The 19,231-nt window shown below is 35.4% G+C and overlaps 1 protein-coding gene across 1 annotated transcript in view; it reads right to left on the bottom strand.

Moving 5' to 3' along the window:
• The window catches only part of LOC149782512 (E3 ubiquitin-protein ligase MID2-like), a 72,276-nt gene that overhangs the window by 11,657 nt on the left and 41,388 nt on the right, over positions 1-19,231 (bottom strand). Inside the window, exons 4-6 of the mRNA XM_089933939.1 lie at positions 16,373-16,923; positions 3,469-3,564; positions 2,241-2,539 (exon numbers count right to left, since the gene is read on the bottom strand). Coding sequence (XP_089790065.1) covers positions 2,241-2,539; positions 3,469-3,564; positions 16,373-16,923 — 946 coding nt within the window. The remainder of the gene's footprint in view (positions 1-2,240; positions 2,540-3,468; positions 3,565-16,372; positions 16,924-19,231) is intronic.

Here is a 19,231-nt window from a genome sequence, read left to right on the forward strand (position 1 = left end):
TATTCCATTCTTGGATGGTCAAAGGAAGAAATGAGTTACTAAAGACATGTTCAAGCCCATACTAACTGGAAATTGTTTATATTACATAAGTCATAGTGAGTAATATCACTAACAGCTGGTGGAATCAGAGAGGAGATAGTGAGGACTTGAACCAGAGTGTAAGATTTGGGTTTTTGTCATCTGGATTCAAGACTTTCCCATCCAATTTCTCTGTTTAATGTTTCAACAGATACTAATTTTGTTGCATCAGTCACAATTCTGGGTGTCTCATTTTGTATTTTTTCGAGTCCTCTTTTCTTGCATAATGTTCTGTTGTACCATTTATATGTAAACATGTTCACTTTTACAGTACACCACTCCCTTGATAACTTGCGCCTGGATAACTTGCAATCCAGCTTTTAAAGCAGTGTCTGGCATGGCTCCCAATTTTTTTCCCAAAGAAAATATATTTTAAATATCTTTAAAATATGCTGAACATGAAAAAATTATGATAAGAATTGGTAAATGAAACCTTGATACATCGCTCGTTTTATCGTTGAAAATGGTGATTAATGCCCGTAAAGATAGAATCCATATTGTGAAATTTGCAAGTTCTAAATAAGATATCAGATATTATCTAAGTTTTTTAAATAATAAATAGTACTCAATCCACTGTACATAAACAGTCTGGTGAAATATCGATCAATGAAAACTTCTGGTAAAATGCTAACAGGTGGCTAGTAAATGTCTTGCTATGTGAAATTCATGTTTTCATCCTTTAATTCCATTTCAGTGTAAACATTTTAATCCCAACATATTCTGTTCTATGAAAACATGAAAAGAGTCAATCAACCATCACATCGAAACCAGTGAGTACTTCTGTGAGAACCTAATTACATACCAGCTTTATTTTGATCAACGCCAACATGGAATTAAACAAAATTCGTTGTCTGGTGAGATACGCTTAGCGAATCAGGAAGCCACATGTAATTATCCAAACCAGCTCAGAGAGTTAATCATCTGTGACCAATACACAGAAGACCAAGTCTTTAAATATTGCCATACATTGGCTGAAGACCCAAAATGTTGACTATGTAAAGATCATACAGTTGAGAAATCTGCGAGATTTTGCTTGGCGGCAGAGAAATCAAGGAGTAACACAAAAATTTTTTACTGATTTTTTCAAAATGTGAAGTTATATTTGTCAAGCGTGTAACAACTGGCAAGCATTATCATGTTCAAATTTACATCGTTTTAAATTTGTAGACCCATTAAATAAATTCATGTTGGTAATGATTAACTCTTGTCATCCATCCACCCACCCACCCATCATCCATCCATCAATCCACCCACCCTCCCACCTACCTACCGTTCAACAATGTTTCTCGAAAAGAGTGTCGATCTTTTGTATTTAAAAAAATGTAGCCCAACAACAACCATGGGCAAACAGTGAAGCACTAGTTAGTTTGTTAAATCAAACTCCCAAACTGCAGTTCTAAATTCAACATAAAAGAGTAATTTTAATGGCAGTAAAAATACCTTCATACAGTATCAATAACCTAACCATTGTTACCTAACCTTTTAACTATTTCATCCATCAATTAACTAGCTCAACCTATGGAGATAGGTCTCAAAGTCTCAAACAAAAAGATCCAATATAAAATCCCTACCATATGTACTCATTTATAAATCCAGTCCAACTGCAAATCAACATAGACCTTGATCTGCCACTGCATAATGCATTGGCAGATCAGGTTTGATATTGTTTCTTCTACTGATTATTTGTAACAAACTGCATAGACCAAGATCAGCCAGCGCATTCTGTGCAAATCTGGGTCTATGCAGTTTGCAGATTAATTTGACTTATAAGCTAGTATATTTAGTGTACAGGCAGTATGCAACAATTAGGGAGAGTTCTTCTACTTTGCCTTCTTTTGTTGGCAATGTCACTACTGACTACCACGAAAAATATAAATTGTCTTTGTGAAAAGTCATCAAAATATGAAATTTATACAAATGTGATATATTTTGTCTAATTTTCATTAAGAGAATGTGCCGTTGTAGAGCTTTTCCAGTAGCAATAACACCAGCATCAGTATTATTGTAAACTGAGGTTTTGTCTTAAGATTCTGTCTCAAAATTTATTCAGATTCATCCATAAAGGCCATATCTAGCTGTTTGCAAACAGCTGTAGAGTTCTTTACAACCCTGATTAAAAATACTTTAAACCATTTTACTTTTTTAATAAAAAGGTTGCTTACAATTGTGACATGTCCTCTACTCTCTGCACGATTGGGCCAATTTCACCAGCCCTTCCCAGAAGCCCTTTCATGTGGTCCTCATCCAAAAGCTTTTTGCATGACTCGATCAAATTTTCAACCTTTTTGGATTCTTGACGATTGTCATCCAGCTGTTGGTGGATCCGCCTTGTGACCCTGACCTTTGATCTTTCCAGCTGATGCAGGAGCGAGCTACGGTGTTGTTTGAGGCAAGCTGTAATGTCTTCCACAAGTCGCCTGTACTGTGTGTCTATCTTCTGACATGCTTGTTTATGGATGTTCTTTAAAAAGACAAAAAATGCATTTGCAATAAATTTAGCCATATTATTGTCTTAACCTTCAAGCTTCGGACTCATAAAATGTATTTCTTAGAACCATTGTGTGAGCTCCAAATTTTGATATCTGCCACTATGGTCTCGTAACAGTCTAGTGATAAAGATAGAAACTGTATTGCTCCATATCAAATAATCAAACAAACAACAACAAAAACATCAACCAAAGTTTTACATGAGATAATATCTTACCCAAAATAATTTTTCTTATGAAAGAAACAAATGTAGAAATGTGTCTAAAAGACCTGCAGGCCCCTGTCAATATTGTATAATTTAAGAAATCCTGGTACAAGGTGCCAGGTCAAATGAGTAAAAACTGAAATGTCCAATAGAGGGCAGAGCTCACTTGCATTTTGAGATGGAAATAAAAGTGAAAATCAAATCAGACTAATGTAGACTGATATTCAGCAACTTCTCAAATTTGTTTTAAATCCATAATGTCCTTCAAAAGTCATTCACTAGGGCTAAAAAGTGTCATTTAAAGGACAGAAGTAGAAAAATTCACATTTTTTTCAAACATCAATGGCATTATATCTTAAAAGGAAAAAATATACTATGAACCCAAAACAATGGACTTTAAATTTCAATATTTTTACAGAATCCAGAATAAGAACAAGATGACCATATATATCTGCTTATAAGTCAAGTCCAACTGCAAACATCATGGACCCTGATCTACCATCACATAATGCACTGGCAGATCAGACTATGTGATTTGTTCTACTGATTACTCTAAATAAACTGCATAGACCCTGATCTGCTAGTGCATTATGCAGTGACAGATCTGGGCCTGTGCAATGTGCAGTTGGACTTGTAAGTGAATAATGTTACATACAGTATCTGATTACAGCTATCAGAGCTCAAAACCAATCAGCTACCTCTACATCCTCTGAAACCTCCTCCATCTTGAGGCTCTGATCACTGAGAGTGGACACCATCATCTCCAGCTGTTCTTTTGTCTTTGAAAGTGTCTCCTGTAGAAAATAAAAGTGATTATGATAATGATTATTGTTATGTCTATACTGTCATTGCCCTAAAAGATATATGAACTCCTAAGCATTGTCACGTTCTAAAAGATTTATGTACTCCTAAGCATTGTCTTGTTCTAAAAGATTATGTACTCCTAAGCAGTGTCATGTTCTGAAAGATTTATACTCCTACGCATTCCAGAAGGCCCTTACTAAATAGGTGTTATGTGTGATTTGTATTTTTTTAAACGTAGCTTTAACAATTTTTCAGTCATAGCGCTATAATGTCTGCACTGTCACAGTTTACAGTGAATACTGAATAGGTTCTAACTAATGATTTGTACATGTAGGTCATTGGACAAACTCAGCTGGCACGTTTTAAGGAAGCAAAAATGATAACATCCGTTCTGAACCTGTAAAAGAAGTGTTTCAGTTTTTTACAAATAAATTTCCCTCTGATGCACCACAAATATTGTAGCAATATATATATATATATATATATATACATGCATCAATGCAAATTTGCAGAAGAAAAAAAAACATTACAATTTTCAAATTTTACAGTTGTAACCAAAATGTGATCCTGACAACCTTTCTTTCCTTAACCCCAAAATCTGAGAACAATGCGAAAAGTATTACAACATTGCTAGGCAATTGCCTCATTTACAAGTGTACTTTGTTATTCTCAAAACACTATGTGATAACAGAGAAAATTCTAAATAGAAACATGTTTTTCTTGTTCAAGATAAACATCATCAAGGGTCACCATAACATAGAAAAGTCACTGTCATGGAATTAAATTCTTTTATTTACTGAATACATGTACTCGGGTTTCGTTTTTCGTGTACAACGATACCCGAGGGTGATTTATGTATAATGTGTCATATTTCTAAATAGTGAGTTCAGTTTATCCCATGCCGCACGTGCAAAGTGCTCTCGGTGGGACAAACTGAATGCCTACAATGCATAGACTGTCTGTGTATAAATAACTCACCGTATGTACATTTCTTTACAATACGAAATAGTCTTGTCATCAGGCAATCTGCTTCAAGTACTTGCACATCTTCAGCAGTAGAGGTATGTAAGTTTATTAATTTCTAGTCTATAAGTTATAGCTACTGTATTATCAGTTGTTTTTTTTAATGTTTGCTAAGTAGCTTTGGTTTACGCAGTATAAGGCACCTATTTCTATTCTTGTTTGCGACTTAGCAAGGGATTTATATTAGTAATGTAAAGCTACATTTTTATTAAGAACTGTTTAATATGGTAGGATTCTTATCGAGCAGGATTAGGTTTATTTTTGAACCTGTCATTTTGTAATTACTGTGCTGATAATGTAATCTATATAACTTACTGTGTATAATGTCATTATGTTATTATGCCCGTGTCATGTATAGTACACGGTATTGGATATATTTTCAGCTGTCTGTGACCAGAGTGTCTGTGTCTGGAGTGACCAGAGTGTCTCTGTCTGTGTCTGTGTCTGGAGTGACCAGAGTGTCTCTGTCTGAAGTGACCAGAGTGTCTAATGCCCAGAATGTCCGGAGTGTCTAATGTCCGGAGTATCTAATGTTCGGAGTGTTCCGAGTGTTTTGAAGTGTTCCAAGTGTCCGGAGTCTGTAGCAGCTGTGAAGCTGAATTGTAGTAGCCATGGAGCTGAAAAAGTGTACTGATGACGGAGTGTATCTCAGTACATGTAATTTGTTAGCCGTGGGCTAATTTTGGGGTTCATAAAACCCAGTGTATCTTCGGGACTGTAAAGATAAGTTGTATATCTGTTCCTCTTTTTTTTATCACCATAATTTCGCTACCCGAGTGAATGCATTTTACTACATGAGTAAACTTTTACATCGTGTACTACCTGAGTAAAATATATCCATCGTTTCATTGTCAAATCGTTGTGAACCATTCATCCCTTGTCTTTGTATTTGCTAAATTAATTTATTTGTATTTTTCATCATTAAGTCTGTTAAGCGTTCCTATGTTAATTAAATCCAATATTAGGATTACATATACACGCATATTTTCATAATTAGTTTCTCATTCAAGTCATCCATTATTTAACATTGTATTTATATCATTGTTAAAAGTGTTCTGTTATGAATCCGAAAATACCACCTGGTTATCTTGTTACAGTCACCTCTCTCACCTGGCTTAACAACAAGTGAGTGTGCTCTTTAAGAAGAATTAATTAAATGATTACCTTTTGATGAAACATTATTACTATTATTATTATTATTGCTATTATGATTAGCATTGCTTTTATTATCATTATTATTATTATTATCATTATTATTATTATTATGTAGGTGTCGATGATTTTGATGAAACATTATTACTGTTATTATTATTATTGTTATTATGATTAGTATTGCTTTTATTATCATTATTATTATTATTATCATTATCATTATTATCATTATTATTATTATTATGTAGGTGTTGCTGATTTGGTACTTCAAATCTTTCTGTGATCATTAGAATTAAAAAATTGATATTGATCTTAATGAGAAATTTATCATAAAAAATACCAATCAAGAGCAGCCACTCTTAACAATCACCTCCTTTAACACATTAACCCCTAGCGACAACCTTACGGGGCAGGAGGTAGTAGCCTACTGCCGCGCTCTGTAGTGTCATGGTCATGCATGATACACTAAAATGGGTGGTATTATAGAAAGGTAGACAGATGTAGGTCTACAATGATACCAAATAATCTGGAATATCTAGTTGCACTACAAAATACAGATTAAAAAAAACTCATTTTTGGGACCCGACTTTTTTTCCCCAAAATTTGCCCATAGTCGGAATCTGATTTTGTGTCTGGATTTTAGACTTTTTGGTCTCAGATCTAAGGCAAACTGGTATGAACTGCAAACATGACAGATGAGTCTTTGTAAAAAGTAGGATAAGATGGGCATTTGGAATAAAGAGTGGTCTCCATACAAAAATAATGGCTTTGTTTAGCAACAAAAAAAAAAAGCACTCCAACTTTTACCCTTCTGCTCATGCGCGAGTCAAATAGCCAAGGAAAAACGATGTTTCTAACACAACTAGGCAGCATGTTATTGAAAGATGTCCGGGGATTTGATGTCTTCGAGTCTATTCAGAAATACCTTTCAAAATGTGTTTCCTACTCAATTTTCAGGCGAAAATGTCAAAGAGCTCCAGGGGTTAATGTGTTAAGCAAAAACATCTCATATTGAGTCAATAACCGATGTTGTAATGTCCAAATGCCTTATCTTTGCATCAAGAAGTAGTACCCTTGTTCGAGGGTCTGTGACATCACCATAATTCACGATAAACCAAAGTGGATGGTATTAAAGAAAAGAAGAAAGATCTAGCTTTACAGGTTGGATATTCCACTCACATTAAACAGTATAGCTGTCTGTAAAGCAGAATTTTATAAGATCTTGTTAGAGAAAAAAAATCACCAGTTTCTCTGGAGTTTTGTATTCAGATTTGAGACTTTATTATATAATAATAATAATAATAATAATAATAATGAGGACTTTGTATAGCACCTAATCTTCAGAAGCTCTAAGCGCTTTACAACATTAGACAACACCTATAAGATAAAAAACATATAATGATATGATTACAAAAACAAACACCATGAAATTAGAAAACATTAAAAAACATGCTGAGAATATTTAAGGTAGGAAACATTATCAGGTCTTTAAGTTTGTTCTTGCAGTTGAAATAAGTGAGTTTTGAGAGCTCTTTTGAGTGTGATCACTGTGTCTTTGTGTCTATGTTCAGTGGGCAATTCATTCCACGTCGCACGGCCCTGGTATGCAAAAGAACGCTGTCCATATGACTTTGTTTTCATAATGGGAATAATGAGTACAGTAATACCTCGTACATTCGCGTTTCTGGATTCGCGAATTCACGGATTCGCGAACTTTTCATTGGTACCCTCTACATACATGTTTTCTTTATTTTATTGAATTGTACCTTCGTTATATGACTTCTGTGACATATGAAGTTTATCTAGTTTACCTTCCTGACAATGACAAAGAAAACGTCAGTCATTAAGTTTACAGTCCCATTCGTTACTTGGTTTTACCTTACTGTGGGTGCAAAACGGCAGCCAATGAATTAGTATAGGGGTAATATTAGTATACATGTACCATACTGTAAATGCGCTAGTGTGGCAAATGCCCTTTAGGCGATACTGTACTCTATTTTTACGTCAACCATTTATTTCTCTTTTTAAGGGTAATGTATTAAGCTAATTTTTAAATGAAATTAAAGTGCTTTGGGAGCATGATTTGGGTCATATTTAGGGTTTAAACCCTAGAAATAAGCATTTATTAGCATTTTTAGTGACTCGTACCAAACATTTGCGATTCCTCCTGATCCGCAACTGGTTCTGGAACCTAACCTCGTGAATGTTCAAGGTATTACTGTATACGATTGTCAGAAGAGGAGCGTAAGTATCTTGCTGGTGTGTACACATGGGTGAGGTCGGATAGGTCTGTTGGACTAGAGTCTGACAGTGAAACATAGCACAGAGAACAAATTTTGTGTTTGATTATGGATCAAATGGATAGCCAGTGTAGGGTACAGAGCAGCGGGGAGGTGTGCTCTAATCGTGGTACTCTAAGTATGATCCGAGCAGATGTGTTTTGAACTTTTTGAAGTTTCTGGAGCAGATATTGAGATGAACCAGACAGAACTGAGTTACAATAGTCCAGTCTTGAAAGTACTAATGAATACACAAGTGTTTTAGTGGCATCAACTGAAAGATATTTGCGAATTGAGCTGATGCATCTCAGCTCATGATATGCAGCCTTGCATATGTTCATGACATGTTGGTGCAATGTGAGAGTACTGTCCAGAGTAACACCATGGTTTCATCCTGATTGTGTGAAATTAATGTTGGTGTTGCTGATATTTATTGTTTGAGGTAAAGGATGTAAATGAGAAAGTCTTTGTGTTGTGATTAGAATTGGCTCAGTTTTATCATCATTCATCTGCAGCTTGTTACATGTCATCCATGATTTCACATCAGAAATGCACCTCTCTACACCTTGGATGGTAGCATCAACTTCAGTTGGGTGGCTAGATTTGTATATTTAGGTGTCATCAGTGTACAATTGGTGAGACACTGGATGATGATCTATGACACTTGAGAACGACTGAGTGTACAGAATGAAGAAAACAGCTCCAAGAACAGACCCCTGTGGAACACCACAACATAGATCAACTGGGCTGGAGTATATTCCATTTGCAGATACAATTTGTGTCCTGTTGACAAGTAGGACTTGAACCACACTGGCACAGTAAGGCTGTCTCATGAATGCCAAATACATGCTGGAGACGGTGAAGTAATATACCATGGTCTATTGTGTCAAATGCTGCAGACAAATCAAGGAGGGTGAGGACTGTAATCTTTCCGCTATCCAACACAGAAAGAATGTCATTAACTACTTTTAGAAGAGTAGTTTCAGTACTGTGACAAGGGCGATATGCAGATTGTACATTGCTATAAAAAGACTGTTTGAATTTAGATGAGATACAAGGTGAGATAGAACAACCTTTTCTAAGATTTTTTATATGAATGGGAGATTAGAAACTGGGTGGTAGTTCTTTAAATCGTTATGGTCAAGTGTTGGTTTCTTCAGCAGAGGCTTTACAATGGCAGTTTTGAAAAATGATGGGAATTCCCCGAATGAGAGAGAGGTATTAATAACATCAGTTAGTGAAGGCAATACTGGATCTAAGCACTCAAGCAGCAGTGATGTTGGAATTGGATCAAGTTCACATGACTTTGGTGCACTTTTCATCATGATTATATGTACGAAATCCATAGAGACAGGTTCAAATGCTGCTAATGGTTGCTGCTCAAATTCTGTATCCCAACTGTATGGTGACGATTGAAACTGTGGTGTCAAGCTTATCTCTGATGGTTTGTACTTTGTCACGGAAGAAATTTGCAAACATGTCCCGAAGGTCGACTGGAGAGAAGGTAGTTGGAAGTGGTGTAGATATCTAAAACAGACTGCTCCAAACAGCACATGGACAGACTAACCTTTGCAAAAAAACAGGATGAGTTTGAGATTTGGACAAAATAATAGAGCAAGGAGGCAACAATTGTGGGTCCACTGCACAAAGCGCAATTTAAAAGATCAAATTTTCAACCATCTGCTAATATGCAGTCCAAATAGCCACTCAAAACAACTTTTTTAAAGTATCTTCGCATCTGGCAACATGAAAGTCTATGAATTAGACATGCTTGGATTTAACTGAAAGTAACAAGACAACATTGATGCCCAGCCCTATCTCAGGTGAAAATGAAAATAATCTCCAAGGTTCAATAAGCTAAGCATCTACCTCTCTTATCCATTTAAACTGTTCCACAGGTAACCAAGACTGCACTGTATTATTTGATATTTCACCCCAGTCTTATTCCGGGGCCCTGAGTGATCTAAAGCGCTCTGTTATGGATCACTGCCATCTCAGCTCTGTCTGGGTAGGTTTGAGTCTTGGATTCAGCCAATGTGGGTATGTGAGAAAGCTTGCCAGTAGCTTCTCGAGGGTCGGTGGTTTTTTCCAGGATTTCCCGGGTTCTTCCTCCACCATTAATAATGGCTGCCATGTGTAGCCTATCGTGTGCTGAAAAATGGCATTAAACCCTACAACAACAACAGTAAGTGCCACTTGGTTTACCCTATGATTTTGCACTTGTTCCAGTGATGTGCACTATATAAATTGCTCTCCAGCTACATGAGTAAACAATGCCACTGTATGCACAGGTCATCTGCCTCATTTTGGGTCATTATCTACCATCAAATACAAGTCGAAGCAAACTGCAAACGACAAACATCCTGATCTACTGTAGCATAATGCACATGCAGATCAAAGTTGTTTGTTCTACCGATTACTCCTAAAAAGTGGTACAGACCCAGATCTGTCAATGCATTATATGATGGCAGATCTGGGTCTGCGCAGTTTACAGTTGGACTCAACTTATAAGCAACTATATATGGTTCATCACTGTTACACTGAATGTTTGGCTTAAGTAGATGAAAAATGCACGACAACAGTGACATTTCAAGAGAAGCATGAGTGCTATCTAGAAAGGAGTTTGATGTACCATGGTGGGATTTCTAGCAGTCAATGGTAATCAATTTGACTGAGGACAATTATTGTACGGAATGATGTTTAAAGTTACTACAGTGTATTTTTAACACAAATGTTTTAATACATTAGAGAAAACACAATTAGAGCTGTATATACCCATTTATATATCAAGTAAAATTGAAAACAGCAGAGATCTGTATCTGCCATAGCACAATGCGCTTGCAGATCAGGGTCTATGATGTTTTTTCTACAGGTTACTCCTAAGAAACTATACGGATCCAGCTTTGCCAATGCATTAGGCAATGACAGATCTAGGTGTACGCAATTTGCAGTTGGACTCATCTTATAAGCAACTTATAAAGGTATATGATACAATGCATTAAAATGAATAGAAAATATACATCAACCAATACAACAGTATTATTTACTGACTTTGAAAGGGGTTTCCATTCTATTTCTTGGAGATTTTTGCACAGTGTCTCTTAAGTTTGGTCCAATAATACAACACTGAGTGAAAACTTTTTTATCAAGATATCACACTGCCTCAATTACTGAAAATAAGTTTCTTTCTGAATTTTTTAATACTGCTTGAGGATGTAGATAGACATGGTGACCCGATCTCCCCATATCTATAATTTTTATCTCCATGAACTTTAGTTATCTTTTTAAAATGCAATATAGAGAAAGAGTTAAAAATTTAAAACAAATATTGTGGATAATACAACATTAATCCTTGATCAGTTGATGGTAGCAAATCTTCAGTAAATTCGGTTTAACAAGTTATTGAAAATCTATACTATTCTTTATGCAAACCTAAAACAAAGATTACCAAAACAAAAGCTGGTCTCATTAGTACTAGAAAACTTGGTGCTGAAACATTTCATCATAGATTAAAATTAAGGTGGGCAATAGAGCCTACATTACTATGTATCCCATTTTCAGTTACCTTAAAAAATGAGATTAAATATAAATCATTTGTGTCCCTCACATATCCACTAGGTCAGATACAATACAAAAATGCAATAAATTTTTCATTTTATTCATTTAAAACAGACCCCAATTGAGATATAATTAAATGGGATTAAAAATTATTAATGTGTAAATTTTTTAAGACCATGAAAATTACAAGGACTTATCATCACTTTTGGAAAAATGACAAATTTTTCAGAATTTTTTAAAGAGGTCCATGTGGGTCTGACATCGTTCACCTGCCTCACCTTCTTCCTAGAAGCTAAATGCAAGAGCAAACCATGAAATCAGGGTCAATGGGATGCTTTCTATTGAAATTTCTTCCAATGCTGCTAATTGCACATGTTTTGAAAACAAATATGTCAAGATTTCTCTAGTTTATCTACATTCACCCATACCTGACTGCACATCGGCATCATTTGTCAGATATTAACAGGCTTCATTGTTGGGACGTGTTGTGCCAATGTAGGTCAAAATCTATTCAGCAGTTTTTGATAAATAGTTTTTCTATTCAGCAGTTTTTGGTAAATATTTTTTTTTACTTCGGGTTGTGGATTGGCATGATTTGTACAACTGTGAAAGTACTCTATACCAAATTTAGCTGAGCAACTTTTATAAAATAGTAGTTGTTAAATGTTTATCTACTTTTAGTAACAGTAGCAATATTTGATTATGTATAGATAACATTCATATAAATGTGAAAGGTTTTCAGGTCAAAATGATTTTGATCAAGATTAGTCATATTCTATGTAGCATTTGTAAAAAAGCTATTTAAACCTTTTTATGTTTTTAGTAATGGAGCCATAATTGATATTGGATCATCATCATCCAATGTACAAACTTAAAATGTCTTCATACCAGGGTGTATTATTTCACATTTGGACATATTCTATTCAACAATTTTGAAGAAACAATTTCAAGAATTCTCTCTTTAGTTGTTGTTGTTGTTGTTGTTGTGTTTAAACACCATCTTTCAGCACAAGATATGCTATACATGGCGGCCAGTATAGATGGTGGAGGAAGAACCTGGGAAAACCCCGGAAAGAACCACCGACCTATGAGAAGCTACTGGCAAGCTTTCACACATAACCACATTGGCTAAATCCGTGCAGACAGAGGTGAGATGGCAGTGATCCATAATTGTGAGTGCTTTAGACCACTCGGCCACTCAAAGCCCCTCACTTTTTAGTAATGGTGAAAATATCTGATTGCAGTTCAGCATCACCTGTATATATTTAAAAGGTCTTTGTGCCAGCACGCTTTCTGACATATAAAATTCAGTTAATGGTTCTGAAGAAGTCATTTATACTTTTCTATTTTTAGCAATGGTGGATCAGCATCATAACTTCAAAGCCCCAAATTCCAGGATGTTCAAATTTTATTAAGCTGTTTTGTAAAAGTTGCTTGCTGGTAATAAATTTTGTTCCTATTTAGTAACAGTGAATACAAATGAAAGACCTTAATGTTGGGATGCTTTCTATCAAGTTTCATGAATTTCTATTCAGTAAGTTTGAAGCAGTCATTTAAAGGCTTTCTTACTTAGTTAGGGTGAACCTTGTAGGTCTTCATTCTAGAATTATATTAAGTTTCAACAAATTCTATTCAACAGTTTTGGTGAAGAAGTCATTTAAAGTCTTTTCTAATTTTGTTAGTAGTGGATTCAAACACTGATTTAAATGTGCATGATGACAAATACTTAGGGTATTATAGCGTAGGTACATGGGAAAGCCTGTCAGTAGCTTCTCGTGGGTCGGTGGTTCTTCCCTGGGTTTTCCAGGGTTCTTCCTCCACCAGTTATCCTGGCCGCCATGTATAGCCTATCTTGTGCTGAAAAATGGCATTAAACCCTAGAACAACAACAACTTAGGGTATTAAACTTTGTGAACTGGAAACGTTAATGCTGGCTGACTCAATGAATCATCCAGAATTGTACCAAATAATATTTTTAATACTCATATTATTGTTGAATGAATGCATTTTGTACTGGCAATTATGTATGGCAATTATGGCATTTTGTACTGGCAAGAATGCATCATACTTTGACAACTGGAAAATGTGGAATTAAGGCAACTGGATGTCAGATCATCATTATTTTCATTTAGGACCAACTAACGGGTATACATCATTACAAATCTTTCATTCTGATATAAGGCCATTCATATATGCATGTAGTAGCAATGACAAAATTTTCAAGCTGGCCACAGTGGTGGCAATAATAGGATGTCTGAACAGCATCATTTTTATGTACGATCAACTAGGTATCATAAGAAGTCTTCTGGTAAAAACCCAAGTTGATATGACTTTCTGTTCAGGAGGAGCAATATTTTCAAAATGACTGCCATGGCAGTCATAATGGGCATCAAATTGGTACATTTTCATTTTGGACCTACTGGACATCATATGAGTCTCTTAGTGAAAACCACCCCTCCTAGAGTAGTAAATATGACAAAACTTGCAACAAGATTTTATAAGACTTTCAAGATACCGATCGTGGCAGCCATATTGGATGTGTAAGCAGTACCATTTTTTTCCTCCCGGTTCAACTAGACCATGGGCTGAATATGTATCTAAAGTTTCATGGCAATCCTCCAAGTAGTTTATGAGGAATAGCAACAACTTGTGCTAACAGACAGACATCAGATGAGACAATGGAGAATAGACCATCCAGAAGCTATTCTGACCTACAACCAGCAGAGTTTTAAAAAATCTTCAGGGAGTAAAAATGTCCTGGTCACAGAAACGCAATATCAGAATCATCATTTGTTCTGAATGGTATTTCCAAAATCTGAAACCAATGCAATACAGAAAACCTAAGGTGTACATGTAAACTAACTGAAATACAATGTAGTCTGATATGCACAACATATTTTTTTAATAAAAATTCTGTGTAAAATGGGATGGTCCAATCCCTGATGTGAAATGAGACAGTCTAGCACAAGTATCCATGATACCAATATAATCGTCAAAAGAAATGTCATGAAAAGAACAATCTCGCCATCCTACATCGTAATCATGCCAAATGCTTGTTGTTGTTGTTGTTGTTGTTGTTCTAGGGTTTAACGCCATTTTTCAGCACAAGATAGGCTATACATGGTGGCCAGTATAACTGGTGGAGGAAGAACCCTGGAAAACCCAGGGAAGAACCACCGACCCACGAGAAGCTACTGGCAGGCTTTCCCACTTACCCACGCTAGCCGAGCCTTGGACTCGAACACACACAGACAGAGGTGAGATGGCAGTGATCCGGAACGGTGAGCGCTTTAGACCACTCGGCCACTTGGAGCCCCCAAATGCTTGTTGCTTTCTAGCAGTGACTTTATGCATCAGTCAAAGTGTTCAAAGAAATTAATGCATCTAACAGAGGTAAACCAGCCACATAAACAGCAACCAAATATAATTCAGTCTTTGGTGCAACCAATTCAGGCTTTGGCATGCTACATAATTTTTGCAAAGCATTCAAAGGGCCTGATGCTCTACATGACAAAAAAAAGAATATCCAGGAATCCTGTAAATGGTTGGTGTTGAAACAATGTCAGGTGTCTGCTTAACACCAAGATTTTCTCTGGTCAACTGTACCAGCTTTCATGGAAATCAACTGGTCATGCTGAAAATCCCTATCATATAAAAATAATTTTATTCACATGTTAAGTTACAGTATTCTGAAAGCATGAATGACAAAATAATGGAATATACTTGGCATCTGAAAATAATGTCAGATGAAACTTCATGATTCAATAGCATTTAATAACGACTTAAGAAAATTGAATTGGCATCATGGTTATGTGTTGTCAGTATTAAGTCATCCTTCTCAAAACGCACAAGCCACTAGCCAGTGGCTAAATTAACCCTGCATATTGGATGTAATCAATACGCTTTTCATTTGGGACCAACCAGCGATCATCATAACCTTCTGGTGAAAACTCAATGTCAGTATGATCATTCATTAAAGAGTATTAGTGATTACAAGATTTTCAAAAAGGACACTGTGACAGCCATATTCAAAATAAGATTGGCGCCATTTTCATAAAATATTTTATGAAGTCTTTTGGTGAAAACAAAATGTCAATATGGCCATCCATTCAGAAGGAGTAGCTAAAAAAAAGATTATTAAGATGGCTTATATGGCAGCCATATATGTTGTCAAATTGATACCATTTCATTTACACCAAACTAAAGCTGTCAGCATACATGTACTTCAGTTACCAAATGTCATAAATGATTATTTTGCCCATTAAATGCAACCAGTGAAGAGTAAACGGTCAACTGCTATTTTGTGAATCATTTTGTCTAATACCTAAGGTGAAATGTATACATTTGTAGCTCAATGTATAGTTTGTGTCTGCAAACAAAAGAAACAGAACTACATACACCTGTATTACACCCAATTCTACAATCTTTTACATTATCTTCAGTCACATGTTCCAAAAACCAAATCTAGTCAATAGAACAAGGAAAGTAGGTTAGTGGGTTTTTTTCATGTTCATAGGCATGAATATTATACCTAAAAATTAATGTAGTTATAAACTTGCATCATCATACAAGCAACAAAGTCAGTTATATGGAGCTAAATGAAAAGCATATGTGTAAACACTGGATCAAAGAAAGTTGGTCATTGTGACATACTTTTCTAGCAGTGATATACTGATATGTACATCTCACATGTATATGAAATGCATGTCAAAAAAGGGGTCAAAACTCTGACCAGCCAAAGTTCCCAATGAAAGAGATTAAATTCCCAACTGAGTAAAACACTTACCTTGGCTTGTCTCCAGGCTGTATCCAAAGAGAGAATTTTATGATGAGAATGTTTCCCAAGTCCATCACAAACACATAAATGGCAAACAAGAGATTTGCACTGATCACAGAAAATAGCAGCTACTTCCGTTTCATGATCCACACAGAATGCTGGTTTATCAATGGTCTCCCCCTTAGCAGGCCTCCTTATTCGATGGTGAACTAAGGGGCCCCGCTTGGGGTGAAAGTTTTGTAAGCACTGTCTGCAATATGCCACACAACACTGTTCACAGAAATTTTCTGCTAAGTTCTGAGAATTCCCTTCACAAAGTCCACATATTTCTGTCAAATCCATATCACAAAATTCTGGTATCTCAAACACATCAGCACCTGAAGGGCTATTTAGAAGTGGTGTGTCCACTGACAAGTCTAGACTTCTTCTCAAAGTCAGATTTTGGCTCTGCATTTCTTGGAAGCGAAACACAACATTTTCCAAGGCAAGATTTCTTGGAAGTTTGGACACCATTTCTTGATCCAAGGCACAAGTTTTTCTACATGATGGACAGTCTAGCCCTGTAAAAGAATGTGTTGTCAATAATTTTTTAGTTTAGAAACCTATGTTTGAAAATATATTCCCTTTATAGTTTTAAACAAATATGCTAAATCAATATGCAGTTCTATTTAAATTATGTATCTACATATACACTGTAACTTTGTTGATCCAAAAAGACCAAATGAATGATAAGTTTCCAGATTTTTTAAAATGCATGTACCCTGCAATGTTGCAAATAAGCAGATACATTTTTAAATGGGTAGAAAACAACTGGGAACCATAACAGTAAAATTGGTAGAAAACAACAAGGAACCATAACAGTAAAACTGGTAGAAAACAACTGGGAACCATAAAAGTAAAACTGGTAGAAAACAACTGGGAACCATAACAGTAAAACTGGTAGAAAACAACTGGGAACCATAACAGTAAAACTAGTAGAAAAAAACTGGGAACCATAACAGTAAAACTGGTAGAAAACAGCTGGGAATCAGAACAGAAAAACTAGTAGAAAACAACTGCGAACCAATACAGTAAGTAAATGGTAAATAACAACTGGCAACCAATACAGTTAAACTGCAAGTAAATAACTGGAAACTAATACAGTAAATATCTGTTATATAGATATCACTTCTCTGAACTTCATGATCCATCAAACCAATGGTGTGTCCCCTAAATATATATTTTATTCTACATAAACATATCGATCAAATAGTTAAACCCGACAAAGGGTTGAACTTTATATTTTAGGTGACTTTAAAAAAAAGATTTACTCGAAACACAAATCGGAAACCAGTGGATTAATTTAATGGAAACAAACTGGCTTTCACACCATGTTAATATTCCAACTAGAGTAATATTTGTTTCACAGACATTCATTGATCAAGTCTACATGAACTCACACAATAATATTACAAAATGTTAGGAAGTGGCCAGTTAATTTCAGAGGAAGGGGAGCTTTAACATTTTGGAAAAAAATTAGAGCTTTGAAAAAGCTCTAACAAAATTATTCTCATAGGGACTGATGATGTGTTGGCTAAAAAAATGTTTAAAAAATTCTAGACAAGACCATTTACTCCTTTCTAACTGGAAACCATCTTTAATATTCTTCAGCAATGAGATTTTCAAATTAGCTGCTGTGGTGGACACACTGGATGTCAACTTGGCACCATTTTCATTTAGAATCATCAAGGCATCATAAGAAGTCTTCCAGAGGAAACCCATGTTGATATGACTCTCTATTAAGAGAAACAATGATAACAAGGTTTTCAAAATTAATGCCATTGTGGACATATTTGATATCAGATTGGTACCATTTCTATTTAGTACTAACTAGATAGATATCATAAGGCTTTTGGTGAAAGCACAATGTCAATTCCACCAGCCATCTTGGAGAAGTAGTGATAAAATGTTTTCAAAATGGTCATTTTTGGAGTCATATTAGAAGCAGGATCGGCACCATTATCATTTACAACAACTCTACATCATAAGAAGCCTTTCAGTGAACACCCGATACTGATATGACCATTCATCCAGGAGAAATAGTTTTACATGTAACAAGATTTTAAAGATGGCCACTCTAGCAGGTATACTGAATGTGTGAATGGCACCATTAGGACCAACTATACATCACAAGAAGTTGTTTAGTGTGCAAAACCAAGCAACTTTATAAAATTTACCAAACAATTTATTTCCTTAAAATACAAAGTCAAAATTTAAAAGGAACTTATTGTATCGTGAATAAATCCACAAAAAATGCAAAATATTATATCACAAGCCCAAAAGTATAGTGATCCAAATGAATTCCAAGAATCCTGAATATGCTGATGTACCAACAGTCTTCATGTATCATAATCATATAGTCCAGAATGTTTCAGAACAAGTCCACAATAATCCCAATTAAAATTTGTCTATCAGAACCTTACATAAAAACCATATTCACAATAATATGACCAGGATGTGGTCATAAGTTAGCTTCCAAAATTTTCTACAGTCAAAAGGCCATATCAACATGTTTACAAATATTTATATTATCTTAAAGTACAACCCACAACCATGGGCAAAAGATAGCTACATCTATCTAAATATCTGTCTACATATGGCCATCAGCTTAAAATACAGCTACAACCCTGGATAAAAGTTAAGCACACAATATAGATATACATAACATAAATATCACAAAGTCTTCTAGTGAAAACCTCGCATCAATATGACTTTCTGTTTCTGAGGAGCAGCGATAACAAAATTTTCAATATGGCAAACTGTGGTGGCCATATTGGAATCAGACTGTCACCACATTCATTCATGACCATAGACATCACAAAAAGTCTT

This window comes from Sinohyriopsis cumingii, chromosome 15 (genome assembly GCF_028554795.1).
Source record: "Sinohyriopsis cumingii isolate HCF-2022 chromosome 15, ASM2855479v2, whole genome shotgun sequence".
Lineage (NCBI taxonomy): Eukaryota > Metazoa > Mollusca > Bivalvia > Unionida > Unionidae > Sinohyriopsis > Sinohyriopsis cumingii.